The sequence below is a fragment of the Pelophylax lessonae genome, assembly GCF_965119305.1.
Source record: "Pelophylax lessonae genome assembly, chromosome: 8".
Taxonomy (NCBI): domain Eukaryota; kingdom Metazoa; phylum Chordata; class Amphibia; order Anura; family Ranidae; genus Pelophylax; species Pelophylax lessonae.
This window is the reverse complement of record NC_138775.1, coordinates 262,462,080-262,475,071: the sequence shown is the minus strand read 5'-3', so window position 1 is coordinate 262,475,071 and position 12,992 is coordinate 262,462,080. Positions and strand designations below refer to the sequence as shown.

Sequence of the window (12,992 nt, the reverse complement as noted above, 5' to 3'; positions counted from 1 at the left end):
CTGATTGAATGCGCACTGGACATCCTTGGAGATGATCCATTCAATGTTCCAGGCAGAGTCTGATTGCTCTGAGTTCCAGGATATTCATCGGTAGTCTGGACTCCAGGGTTCAAACCCCCTGAGCAGAATTTATGACGTGAATGCCTCCCCACCCCGACAGGCTGTCATCCATGGTGACCACCGTCCAATACAGGGGGAGGAAGGATTTGCCATGCTGGAGCACCGGAGAAGGAAGCCATCAGATCAGGGACCCTTTTGCACCCCAGATCAGCTGGATTTGGTTGTGCAGACTGCAGAGTCTTGACCCATTTGATCAGAATCTTCCTTGCAGGGACCTCGCATCGAACCATACAAACAGGATCACCTCGAAGGTAGACACCATCAGGCCCAGCACTCGCATGCAAGTCTGGAGGAATGACCATCTGCTGGACAGCAGGAGGCAAATTGCAGCCTGCAGTTTCTGGAGTTTGTGCAGAGGAAGGAGTACTCTGGCTAAGGCCGAGTCTAGAGTCAGAACCAGATAGTTTAGTTTCGTGGAAGGAACCAAGGAACTTCTGAAGAATCCAGCCGAACTTCCTCCAGCCACAGCTGACTTAGCACGGAGCTGAGGTCTGCGCGCACTCGCTGGCGAGACTGAGGTGATCACTGGATCTAGATTATCTAGCCCGGCAGTCGATTGTAAATCTCACAGGAAAAACCAGGAGAAAAAAAATCTATTTAAAAGACAAAATGTTGCCAGGACCAGAGATCCCAGCAAGGAACTAGGTCCTTACTCCTCACTAGGCAGAAAAAAAACTGAGTACCTAAAGCTGAGAGTGGGTGTATACCCCCTGGGACTGCCCATAGGCGTAGCCAGGACTTTTTTCTGCCTAGTGTCTTACTCCTGTAGGGGGCAGTATAACAAAATGGTTAAGAATAGCAGGAGCTGTGTCCATCAATAAAACGAAAGAGAAACCAAAGTTAATATATTAGTGAGTTATATTTGTAAATACCTTTTTCAGGGTTTTATAGCTGGTGACATGATCCTTTTCTAGTCCTTCTGTAAGTCTATGTGCGATGTGTGGGCGATGCTCTAGCGATCATGTGACTGAAAAAAATTAAAACCTATTCTAAATGCAATTAGCGTTATGCAAACTACCAGATGAAATCAGAGCTTGTTTCATATATGGCCGTTTATAATCGTATTAACAAAAAAAACACCTTGACACTCCTGTTGTCACGGCACAGGGGTGCTCCAAGATTGAGATTGACAGCGGAGCATTGACCTATCACTCTGCTGTTTATCATCGCTGAATATGTGGGCGGAGCTCTGGAGGGCACATGCTCTATTAAAAAATGCTCCAAATGTAAACGTTATGTGAAGCAAAATGCGTGAAAGCAATGCTTGTGGTTGTGTGTTTTGTTAAAATACTGTAATGTGGAGCTCCACGCACATATTCAGCAATGGTTGACAGCTGAGCAAGGACTTATATTGCTACAGTCTATCATTGCTGAATATGAGGGCGGAGCTCTGGAGATAATGTGATCCATTGAAAACTGCTCCAAATGTAAATATTACGTGAAAAAATCGTGAAAGCAATGCTAGCTTTCGTGTGTTTTGTTTCAAGTAAAGTTTTATTTACACTTGGAGCGGTTTTTAAAGGATCACATGATGTCTGGAGCTCCGCCCACATATTCAGCAATGATAAACAGTGGAGCAATGAGTGAATCCACAGCGGTCAATCATTGCTGAATATGTGCGGGGAGCTCCATATTACTTAAAGAGAACACATAACAGCAAGCATTGCTTTCATGAGTTTGCTTCACAAGTTTACATTTGTAGTGTTTTTTTAATAGATCATGTGCTCTCCAGAGCTCCACCCACATATTCCGCAATGATAAACAGTGGAGGGATGATTCACTCTCAATCCCGGATGACGTCAGAATGTCACGTGGGGCCACTTATTCATGTGGGAATAAGGAACTCCAGAGCAAGCACAGATTGAGTGTCAACACAGAGAACAGAAGATTGCTAACAATAACGTTGCCATCCATAATAAAAATTCTGAAGGCAGGGTTATCTTAATGAATTCTATGCATTAAGATTAAAAAAAAAAAAAACCTTTGTGCAGCAGCCCCCCTCATTCTTACCTGAGCCCCATCTGGATCCAGCGATGTTGCATGAAAGTCTCGACTATCCGGGGCTCTTACTCTTATATTGGCTGGGACACAGCTGCAGGCGTCATTGGCTCCCACTGCTGTCAAGGTGAGCCAATCGAGAGAGAGAGAGGGGGTGCAGCTCCATATCTGAATGACACACAGAGCAGCGGCTCCACTGCCCCGATAGCAAGCTGCTTGCTCTGGGGGCCCTTGGCGGGAAGGAGGGGCCAGGAGAGTCGGCGAGAAACCGGCGAAGAGGAGGATCTGGGCTGCTCTGTGCAAAACTACTGCACAGAGAAGGTAAATATAGCATGTTTGTTATTTGTAAACAAAAAACAAGACTTTTGTATCGCTTTAAAATAGAATTTCAAGTCTGGGTTTAATGTCACTTTAACATCACACACTTCCAGTATATGGGAAGAGAGACTCAAAAGCTGCCACTTAAAGTTTGCTTCAATCAATGCTGTTTTTTAGTTTCTTTTTTTTTTTTTTTTTTCTTTTTTTGAGATCTACCGCTGTCTGGTTTGAAAATGTCAGCAAGTGGGTGCAGGGCATGATGGGAAGTTAATACAAAGGTTCACAGATAAATAGACTTGGCACAGCTAATGTAGCTTTGACAACCTGACAATGATTATATATACAGAGTTTTTTTTTATGCTTGGAGGATTTTCTTTATGGATGCTGTAACAGATCATGAGAACAACTGTAAAATAGATGAAATGCATTATGATGTCATGGTGGTATTATTGACAATACACATTCAATAAAAATATAAGACCTGTTTGGTTGAGTATTTATTACATTGGTTGGCTGCCTTGATCATTGGCTGGTGGCATTTTTTTTTTTTTTTTTTTTTTAGGGTACCTGGATGAAAGGTCAAGAGGCCAAAAATGACATTATGTTCAAACAAATAGTACCCACACATTTTATTTAAGTCCTCCTGACAATTCTTTTAAGAACATACTGTTTACATGTAGAAGGGAACGGGAGGGGAGGGGGGAATACAAAATGTCTATCCTTTCCCTGCCGGAGAGTTCAGCCACGCCCCCTCATCCCCGCACTCTCTGGCGGAGGGTCAAGCTATATAAGGATGCCATATACAAAAGATCACATAACCATATCTAGCTCAGCGCATAGATCTATGTAACCACTTGCTTAAATATTAATAAAAATACATTTTTTATGGATTCTGTGCGACTACAAAAAGAGAAATTACAATACACATAGAATTTACAATAGGCAGTTATTTTTCTAGTTTTTTTTTTTTTTTTTGTCTTTTAGGTGGGTTTTATCAATCTTCCCTCCCAAAATGTTGAGGCAGAAGGTCGCATTTTTAAAGGGTCAGTCCAGCAAAACCAATTTTCGATTTGAGCAGATGCTGGAGGGACGACTCATCTACTGTCTCAAGCATTAAACGGGCACACGATCGCTCACGTATCATTTTCATTTGCTTGTCTTTCATGATACGGTCATTGAAGGAACCTTTGCATCTTTATACGAAAAACATAAAAAAAAAAAAGACGTAATTCTGTCAAGGAAAAATATGTGCACTTAACAACTGAAAGACAACATTGCAAGTGCCATACACAATTTACTGTTCAACTGGATGACACAAACTTTTCATGTTCACCCAATTGACTATTTGGCAGTTACTCTCTCATATTAATAACATTAACACACACAGAGATAACCATTTAAAAGGAAAAACAAACAAAATTGGGAAAGTAGTACGAGGTGTTTGGTCAGCTTATACTGGACCTGTATAGTGATGTAAAAAGATCCAAGTTACAATATTCTGCCTGATTTTACTAAAATGTTCAGAAAAGCTTAAATTTATTCTGTAATTGTGGGCTTTTCTCAACCGTCTCCAACCAGTCAGGTGACCAATGCCTTGGCACTGATTATGGGATCTCAGTCTGTTGTAGGACTTCTGTCATTTATAATTAAAAGTAACTTCTATAATTTAGGTTAGTAAGTTTCTATAAATTAGTTAACAATTTAGGACATTCCTCAACCGTCTCCTTCAAGTCAGATGACCACAGTCTAGACACTGATCATGGGAGGTGTTGTAAGAGAGAATGTCAGACAGCGTTAGCCATCAGTAACTTATGCTGGCCATAGAAAGTTCAATTCGAACCATGTGTGGGCAGGCTGATTTTTTACATGCGATTATTGCAAGCGGTTATTGTAGCTGCTAGTAATAATCACTGTGTTCTCCTTGCGGGGACAGCTTTCCTCACTGGAAGAACACAATGGCTATGCAGGAGGGATTCCCCCATCAACACTGACTGTGGTTGGGGAAAGGGAGCAATTTTCTTTCCAGCAACTCGTGGTTGCAGGAAAGAAAAACTCTCTGTCTATGGGCTGACTTATGCCTGAATATTGGTCCAATAGGCAAAGACCATGAGCTGAACAACCAATGAATACAGGAAAATGCAATTTTTTCAGTCACATGATCCGTTGCAGGAAAGAAAAACGCTCCGTCTATAGGCTGACTTATGCCTAAATATTGGTCCAATAGGCAAAGACCATGAGCTGAACAACCAAGGAACACAGGAAAATGCCATTACCTTGATCTAAGAGAAAGATTAAGAAACCCAAACTGTCCTGTAACTCTTGCCACTCTTCATCTCTTCATCTCTTAGCTTTCAGCCACATGGTCTTTGCTTAGAGGGGAGGGACCAGTATTCTGGAGACGTCACTGATTGGCCAGCTCTGTCTGACATTTTGGCTTACATCTTTTAAAAGCGATTCCATGATCAATGTCTTGGCAGTGGTCACCCAACTTGTAGAAAATGGTTGAGGAACGTCCTACATTATAGCATAGCATTCTAACATAGCATAAAGTTTACTATACGTTTTTATTAGATAGGGCAGAATGTCTACAACTCTAGCTATCCAAGGTGTAGGCCAAGCCAACAGATAAGGGTATTCAGCAGAGCTATTGAAAGTGTACATCTTACGTAGGTTCTCTTACGACACCTTTTGTAAGAGATCCCATGATCAATGCCTTGGCAGTCGTCATCTGACTTGGAGATCAAGGTTGAGGAACGTCCTAAATTATAGAGCATAAGGTTTTCTACACATTTTTTAGGCAACAGATAAGGGTATTCAGCGGAGCTGGTAAAAATGTACATTTTACGTGGGTGTTCTGGAAGAGTCACTGATTGGCCAGTTCTGCCTGACATTCTGTCTTACCGCACCTTTGGAAAGAGATCTCATAATCATTGTCTTGGCAGTGGTCACCTGCCTTGTGGGAGACGGTTGAGGAACACCCTAAATTATAGCATAAAGTTTTCTAATACATTTTATTAAATCGGTCAGAATGTCTACAACTCTAGCTATCCAAGATGTTGGCCAATCCAACAAAACAGGACATTCAGCAGAGTTGTTGAAAGTGTACATCTTACGTGGGGGTATAGGCTGGCAAAGGAGCCACATACATACACTGATGCAGGTTTCCTATGATCTTATTTCCATCTTAGTCGCTAAATATCCCATTGGCTACCAATCTAGAAATCAGCATCGGTCCATTCACAGTTAACTGTCAGAAGACAACACCTCAAAAGCCTCTCCAATCAGCCTGTGTGTGGTTACCTTTATAGCAGGATTCCTACATTGAATTCCTAACTCTGCCCACCAGCAGCAGACGTTGGGGCGCCTTATTTTGCCTGCGGGATTCTATAAGAATGCAGCAGCAGTTATGAAATTGTAAAGGGAGAAAAGCAGGTCGGAGACATACAAGGAGGCAAGCCAGCAGATGACTTAAAATCCCAGTTGTGCAGGGACTAACCCTTTAAACCTTTTTGTTTTTCTTTTTTTCCTGAAGGGAGGACCTAAGAAAAGTTTTAAGTGTTAGACTTGACACAATTACTACGAGTGGCACTGTATCACCATTTTGTGTACACGTCACATGATCATCAGAACATTACATTTAAAAAATAGATCTCAAAATTTCGACATTCACACGCGCTCACACCCCCACGAGCTGGTTGGAGAAGCCGCCACAGAAACCTGAATCTGTAGTGCTTGATTGTAGTTGTTTGTCTTTAAAAGCAGCTCAAAGTCTAGCAGAGAACAGAGTTAATCCATTAGGTGGGTAAGTCATCTCCCCCCCCCCCCCCACATTGTCTTTTAAACAGTAGCGTCTTCTAAACAAACACTGTGATTGGTTAAAATCTTCTGAAAACGTCCGTTTCTGTGCAAAAAAGGAGAAAAATAATATTTCACAAAACTGCAAGCTAGTAAACCAATTTTAATATAAATAGTTCACATTTTTTTTTTTTTGACCGATTATTGTTTTCGTCGGAAGCCTTTGGAAAATGAGGAGTTTGCTGTAACGTGCGCTGTGAGTTGGTGTAAATGATCAGTAGTCCCAGGACTGACGGCCTGTAGCGGACAAGCTCCCTGGGAGGTTTGTCCCGAACGCCTGTGGAATGTTGGACTGCTGTAGGTGCGAAGTGGAGTCTGGTGTCCAGGTAGGTGTCATGCTGTGAGCAGAGTCTCGGGAGGAGGCCAGAGTCTGCTGACAACTGCATGGTCCGCTCTACTGCCCCCTGGTGACTGCAAAAGATTACTCAGCCGGCTGTTTGGCTGGGTCACGTCATCTGTTTGCTGGGAAATAGTTTGGGTCCAGGTAATTGTAACTGGTGCCGCGTGGCATGCAGTAATCTCGATCTAGGAATGTCTCTGCCCTGTACACAGGCTCCAGGTGGTGATCCTCTTTGTGGGTTTCCGTTTCGTACAAACTGTAAGAAAAAAAAAGAAAAGACTGTATTTGCTTCTGAATTAAACTATCAGATGGCATCTTAGTTTTATTTTTTTTAATACTATCCCCTCCAGGTGACACGAAAAAGATGGAAAATTTGATTTTTGTCTTACCGTAAAAAATCCTTTTCTCTGAAGTTCATTGACGGACGCAGTCTCTGTTCTTCATAACAGTAGGGTTATACTGCCCCTACAGGAGTAGGACACTAGGCAGAAAAAAAAGTTCTGGCTACGCCTATGAGCAGTCCCAGGGGATATACACTCTCTCCCTGCTATAGGATGCCAGTTTTGTATCAAAGCAGTGTCAGAGAAAATAATACCAACCCAACTCAAATAGAGGGGCGGGTACTGCGTCCGTCAATGAACTCAGAGAAAAGGATTTTTACGGTAAGACAAAAATCCAATTTTCTCTATCGTTCATTGACGGACGCAGTCTCTGTTCTTCATATCAGTAGGGACTTCCCAAAGCAGTGCCATAAAAATGAGGGATGGGAACAGCAGAAAAATAATTCCCCAAGGCTAAACCATAGCCAACCAGGCAACATAGGACTCATCAGAACAACAAGATGAGAACCACCTGAAAAAGCATTAAACACCCTCAAGGGAGATTAAAACACCCTTAAACGTCAGCCTGCAAAACTTTGCGGCCAAAAGAGGCATCTGCAGATACCAGCACATCCACCTTGTAAAACTTTGTCAAAGTGCGAACAGACGACCAGGTAGCCACCTTGCAAACCTGAAGCACAGATGCCTGATGGCGAAAGGCCCAGGAAGCACTAAGTGCCCAAGTAGAATGCACCTTAACAGGGAAAGATTCTTAATTGAATAAGCCTGCACAACCGTCTGTCTGATCCATCTGGAAATAGTCGCAGCAGACGCAGTTAGCCCTTTTGTTGGGCCATCTGGGAGTACAAAGCACGAATCTGACTTTCAAAAAGACTCAGTAGTTGCCAAGTACATCCTGAGTGCCCGAACCACATCAAAAGTATGTAGTGCAATTTCCTTAGGATGTTTAGGCTTAGGACACAAAGAGGGTAACACGATGTCCCCAAGTGAAAACTGGAAACCATCTTCGGAAGGAAGGATGGATTCGGACGAAGCACCACTTTATCCCTGTGAACCACCAGATAGGGAGAACAATAGGACAACGCCGCCAGTTCCGACGCCCTGTGTGCAGATGTCATAGCCAACAAGAAAGCCACCTTCGGGGATAAGGTAAGCAGGGGAATCTCCAGAATACTTTCAAAAGGAGGTTTCTGGAGAACCGACCGCACTAAATTCAGGTCCCAAGGTGGCACCGGAGGTGCCAAGTGTCGCACCCCCTGGATAAAGCTACGCACCAGGGAATGGGCAGCTAGTGGCCCTTGGTAAAAAATTGCCAAGGCCAAAACCTAACCCTTGATGGTGCTCAAGGCTAACCTTTGATCAACTCCCGTTGAAAGAAAGCCAAGATCCGAGCCACCGAGTAAGAGTGAGGGGGAACTCACACCACGCAATATACGCCATGTACGATGATAGATCTTCCTAGAAGTCGCTTTCTTCTCTTTAAGCAGAGTAGGAATCACTGAAGCAGGCAAAACCCTGTCCTTCAGCACCTGCCTTTCAATAGCCAAGCCGTCAAAGCCAGCAACTGTAAAGCAGGATGGAAGATTGGCCCTTGAGACAGTAGATCCTCCATGAGAGTAGGTCTCTAAGGAGTGTCTGTGACTAGCCTGACCAGGTCGGCGTACCAAGCTTGGCGAGGCCAGTCCGGAGCCACAAGAATGACCGGAATCCCTTCAGCCTCGATCCTGCAAAGAAGTCTTGGCAGCAACTTAAAAGGAGGAAAGGCATTCATCAGCTGATACTGACCCCACGGAGCCACCAGTGGTGACAATTGTCCAATATATAGGAAGGAAGGAAGGATTTCCCTTGTTTGAGCATTGGGGACCGAAGCCACTAGATCAGGGACTCCCTGATCACCTTTCTCAGCTGGACCTTATTGTCCAGGGAGGTTCGATTCTTGTTCCATTTGAGAAGGATTTCCTTCTGCAGGATTCTCGTGTGGAATTGAGCGAAAGAGACAGTCTCGAAGGACGACACCATCAGTCCCAGAACCCTCATACAGGTCCGAAGGGACAACTATTTGCTGGACAGCAACAGCTGAATCTGGAGTTTTTCTGGAGGAAGAAACACCCTGGCTGAAAACGAGTCCTAAGTCAGGCCCAGATGGTCAAGTCCCATGGAAGGGAGCAGGGACAACTTCTGGAGGTTCAGAATCCACCCAAACTCCTCCAGAGTTCTCATGGTGATCTCCAAATTTGTCACCAGCACCGTGGGAGACTCCGCACGGAGAAGCAGGTAACCCAGGGCCGATTTCCCCCGCATCAGAACAAAAGATGAGGCCCACCTGAAAACAAACAGTAAACACCCTCAAGGAAAGACAAAAGCCCTCCAAACAGCAGCTAGCAAAAAACCTTGCGGCCAAAAAGAGGCATCTGCAGATGCCAGCACATACACCACATAAAACATAGCAAAGGTGTGAACAAACGACCAGATAGTCATCTTACAACCTGAAGCACAGATGCCTGTATGGCAAAAAGCCAAGGAAGCACTAGGCGCCCAAGTAGAAAGCGCCGAAACAGGGAAAGGTAGGACCTGACCCATAAATAAAGAAGCCTGCACCACCGACTGGAAATAGTCGCAGCAGACACAGGCAGCCCTGTCCTTGGGCCATACGTGAGCACAGAGAGCGAACCTGACTATGGGAAGACTCAGTAGTCGCCAAGTACCCCTCGAGTGCCGAACTCCATCCAGAGTATGCAGCGCACATTCTGTAGGATGAGGGGGCTCAGAACACAAGATGGCAACACAATGGCCCCATGCAAGTGAACACTAGAAACCACCTTCGGAGGCAAGGACGGATCCGGACGAAGTACCACCTGGCCCCATGAACCAACAAATAGGGAGAATGACAGGACAATGTCGCCAGTGCCGACACCCAGTGTGCAGAGTGACAGCAACCAAGTCCACCTTCTACAATAAGGTAAGCAGGGGATACCCACGATACTCGCAAAGGAGGGTCTGGAAAAACCGACTGCACCAACCAAGGTCCCCAGTTGGCGACAGAGGTCGCACCGGAAGAACCAAGTATCACACCCCCTGGAAAAATTTACGCACCAGGGAACGGGCAGCCAACGGCCTATGGAATAAAAATTATCAAAACCGAAACCTGACCCTTGACAGTACTCAAGGCCAACTTTTGATCAATCCCCCCATTGAAGGAAGCCAAGATCCGGCCACTGAGAAAGAGCGAGGGGGAGCCCAAGTAGAGTCACTAAATCACCGAAGCTGCCACCCCCCCCCCCCCCGGCTTACAACAGCCAAGCCCGCAAGCCGTTGAATGTAAAGCCGGACGGGAGATCGGCCCCGGAGAGAAGAAAACCCAAGGAGTGTCAGCGGCAAGTCTGACCAGTTCGGCGTACCAAGCTTGGCGAGGCAAGTCCGGAGCCACGAGAATGACCGAAATCCTGCCGCCTCAATCCTGCGAAGGATTCTTGGCAGCAAAAGGAGAGGAGGAAAGGCAGACAGCAGCTGACACTGACCTCGGCCCATCCACGAGCACTCTCGCACGACCATGCCGGCGTCAGCCTTGCACAGGTGACCACGCCAAACATATCAGCATTGAAAATGTTGAACCTAGCGAATGTTCTTGCCCATGACAGAACCCATGAGGCCACCATTGCACCCGCCAGAGGGTTCCGGGAGCGGGCCACGACCTCTGCACTATCCTGTAGATGCGATGCCAACAGGCCCACGTCAGGAGTGCCCCCAAACGAAGGCACAACTGCTGGAACGACTCCGGATGAAGGGACCATTGCTCTGCATCCAGGGCCAGTCGACTGAGGCAAACCGCCTACCAATTGTGTTGTTTCCCCCCTGGAAAGGGAACAGCGGATAGAGCCGGAAAAAGGCGCTCTGCCCAACGAAGAAACATCACTTCCAAGGCAGCAAGGACACTCGTGGTGCCCCCATGGTGAATGACACAAGCCACGGTCACGGCGTAGTCAATTGAAAGTGCACCGGACAGCTGCAGGTGCCCGATGAACTAGACAAAGCTGGAACGCTCTCTGCCCCAGGACAATAAGCGGTAACCTGGATACTCCCGAAGCAGAAAACCTGCCGAGGACTCCTCCCCACACGGACAAGCTTGCATCCATGGTGACAATTGTCCAGTAGACGTGGAGGAAGGATTCCAGTGCTAGACTCCCTGGGCACCCGGCCCAGCCGGATCCGCAAGTCCAGAGAGTTCGGATTTCAGTCGCCTTCGAGAAGGAGTGCCTCCTGGGGGATCCCCAGAGGGATTGAGCGAAAGGGACCGTCTTGAAAAACAACACCATCAGTCCTAGAACTCGTATGCAGGTCCAAAGAGAAGACCATGTGCAGAACAGCAACAGTCGACCGCAGTCTAAATTGCCAAGAGTTTTGACCCCGGAGGGAGAAACACAATGACCAAGGACAAGTCCAAAGTCAGACTCAGAAAATCCAGTCTCATGGAAAGGACCAGGGATGATTTCTGAAGGTTCAGAACCCACCTGAACTCCACCAGAGTTCCCCCCGGTGACAACCAATTTCGTTGTCAGCACCGTAGGGGACTCCAAACGGAGAAGCAGAGCGGCCAGGAAACCAAGGCTGATACGCCCCGATGCCGCAACAGCGCCAGGACCGGAGCCAACACCGTTGTGAAGACCCTAGCAGCATAAGCAAGACCAAAGGGTAATGCCACAAACCAAGAGATCCTTCCCCGTAGCTGTCCAGAACATAACGGGACCTGAAGGTAGGCAGCTTGATGTCTATGGAGGCCAGGAAGCCCCCTTATGTAGAGAAGCCACCACCGTGCGAACCAATACCAACTTGAATTTGTGATCTGCACGGAACCAACAAAAGACCAGTAGGTCCCTACATAAAAAAATACTTTATATGCCAGGACCAGAGATCCCAGCAAGGAACTAGGTCCTTACTCCTGACTAGGCAGATACAAAACTGACATCCTATGCAGGAAGAGAGAGGGTGTACCCTCTGGGACTGCCCATAGGCGTAGCCAGAACTTTTTCCTGCCTAATGTCCTATTCCTGTAGGGGGCAGTATAACCCTACCCCACTGCGTCCGTCAATGAACGATAGAGAAAACACTTTTTTTTAAGGAACGTCCCACCGCGCTAAAGCGCCCCCAAGAGGTCAGGCACAAAGCACTGAGGATCCCCCTCAGCAGAGAGAGAGAGACCCCCCAGACTTACCACCCTACAGCAAAGATGCACCAGGAGGCCCAGAACGTCTGCACAGCACGTGTCTGCAGCGATCTCAATCCAGAAAGAAAGATCTGAGGATCAACACTAGGGTACAGGGAAGGGCTCCACCACCAGAAAAAAACACCTCCAGGAACTCCCAAATTATGGCCGCCAGTAATTCCTATCAGAAATCCACCGCAAAATGGCCGCCGAATCTTGCAGAGCACATGGGATACAAGAACATGGCAGCCTGCGGAGCTGAGGACCCTCCTGGGGACCCCCCAGCCTCCTGGACGGGATCGACAGGAAGGGGGCCCTGGGAGTGACAGGTAAAATCCCTCCCCCCCACAATCATTAGTCCATCGCCGGCGGCCCAGCCCCAGTAGTGGGGGGCAGGTAGATGGAGGGTGCGTGACAGGACAGAGGAGAACCTGGGGTTGTGAGGGTCCGACCATCCTAGGGAGGGCCTGCGTCCACCCCAAAATCCGCCAGGGGAAGAGGGGGGAACATTTACTCACCATACCAGGAACAGGGGGCGCCATCCCCTGGCAGAACCTCATCTCCGCCGAAGTGGGGGGGCTGTCGGACAATAGGAACACAGCGACTCGGGCCTAGACCCGGTCGTATGCGACCTGGCGAGACATTTAATTTGCCGGGCCAGTCCCCGTCCAGTGGGACTATGTCGCGGCCGACCTAGTGCGGAGCTGGGGTCTGCGCGCGCTCGCTGGCCGGCTGGGGTGACCACTGGTTTTATATATCCAGCCAATCGCCCAGACCTGGCATAGTTGCTTGTAGAATCTTACAAGAAAAAAATCTGGAG

General features: G+C 47.0%; 1 protein-coding gene across 2 annotated transcripts in view; it reads right to left on the bottom strand.

Moving 5' to 3' along the window:
* Positions 1 to 5,556: 5,556 nt before the first annotated feature.
* ZZZ3 (zinc finger ZZ-type containing 3) overlaps positions 5,557 to 12,992 on the bottom strand; it is a 146,770-nt gene continuing 139,334 nt past the window's right edge. For both annotated transcript variants that reach the window (XM_082265144.1, XM_082265145.1), the window contains exon 12: positions 5,557 to 6,887. In XM_082265144.1, the coding sequence (XP_082121270.1) occupies positions 6,743 to 6,887 (145 nt within the window). In that variant the 3' untranslated portion in view covers positions 5,557 to 6,742. The remainder of the gene's footprint in view (positions 6,888 to 12,992) is intronic.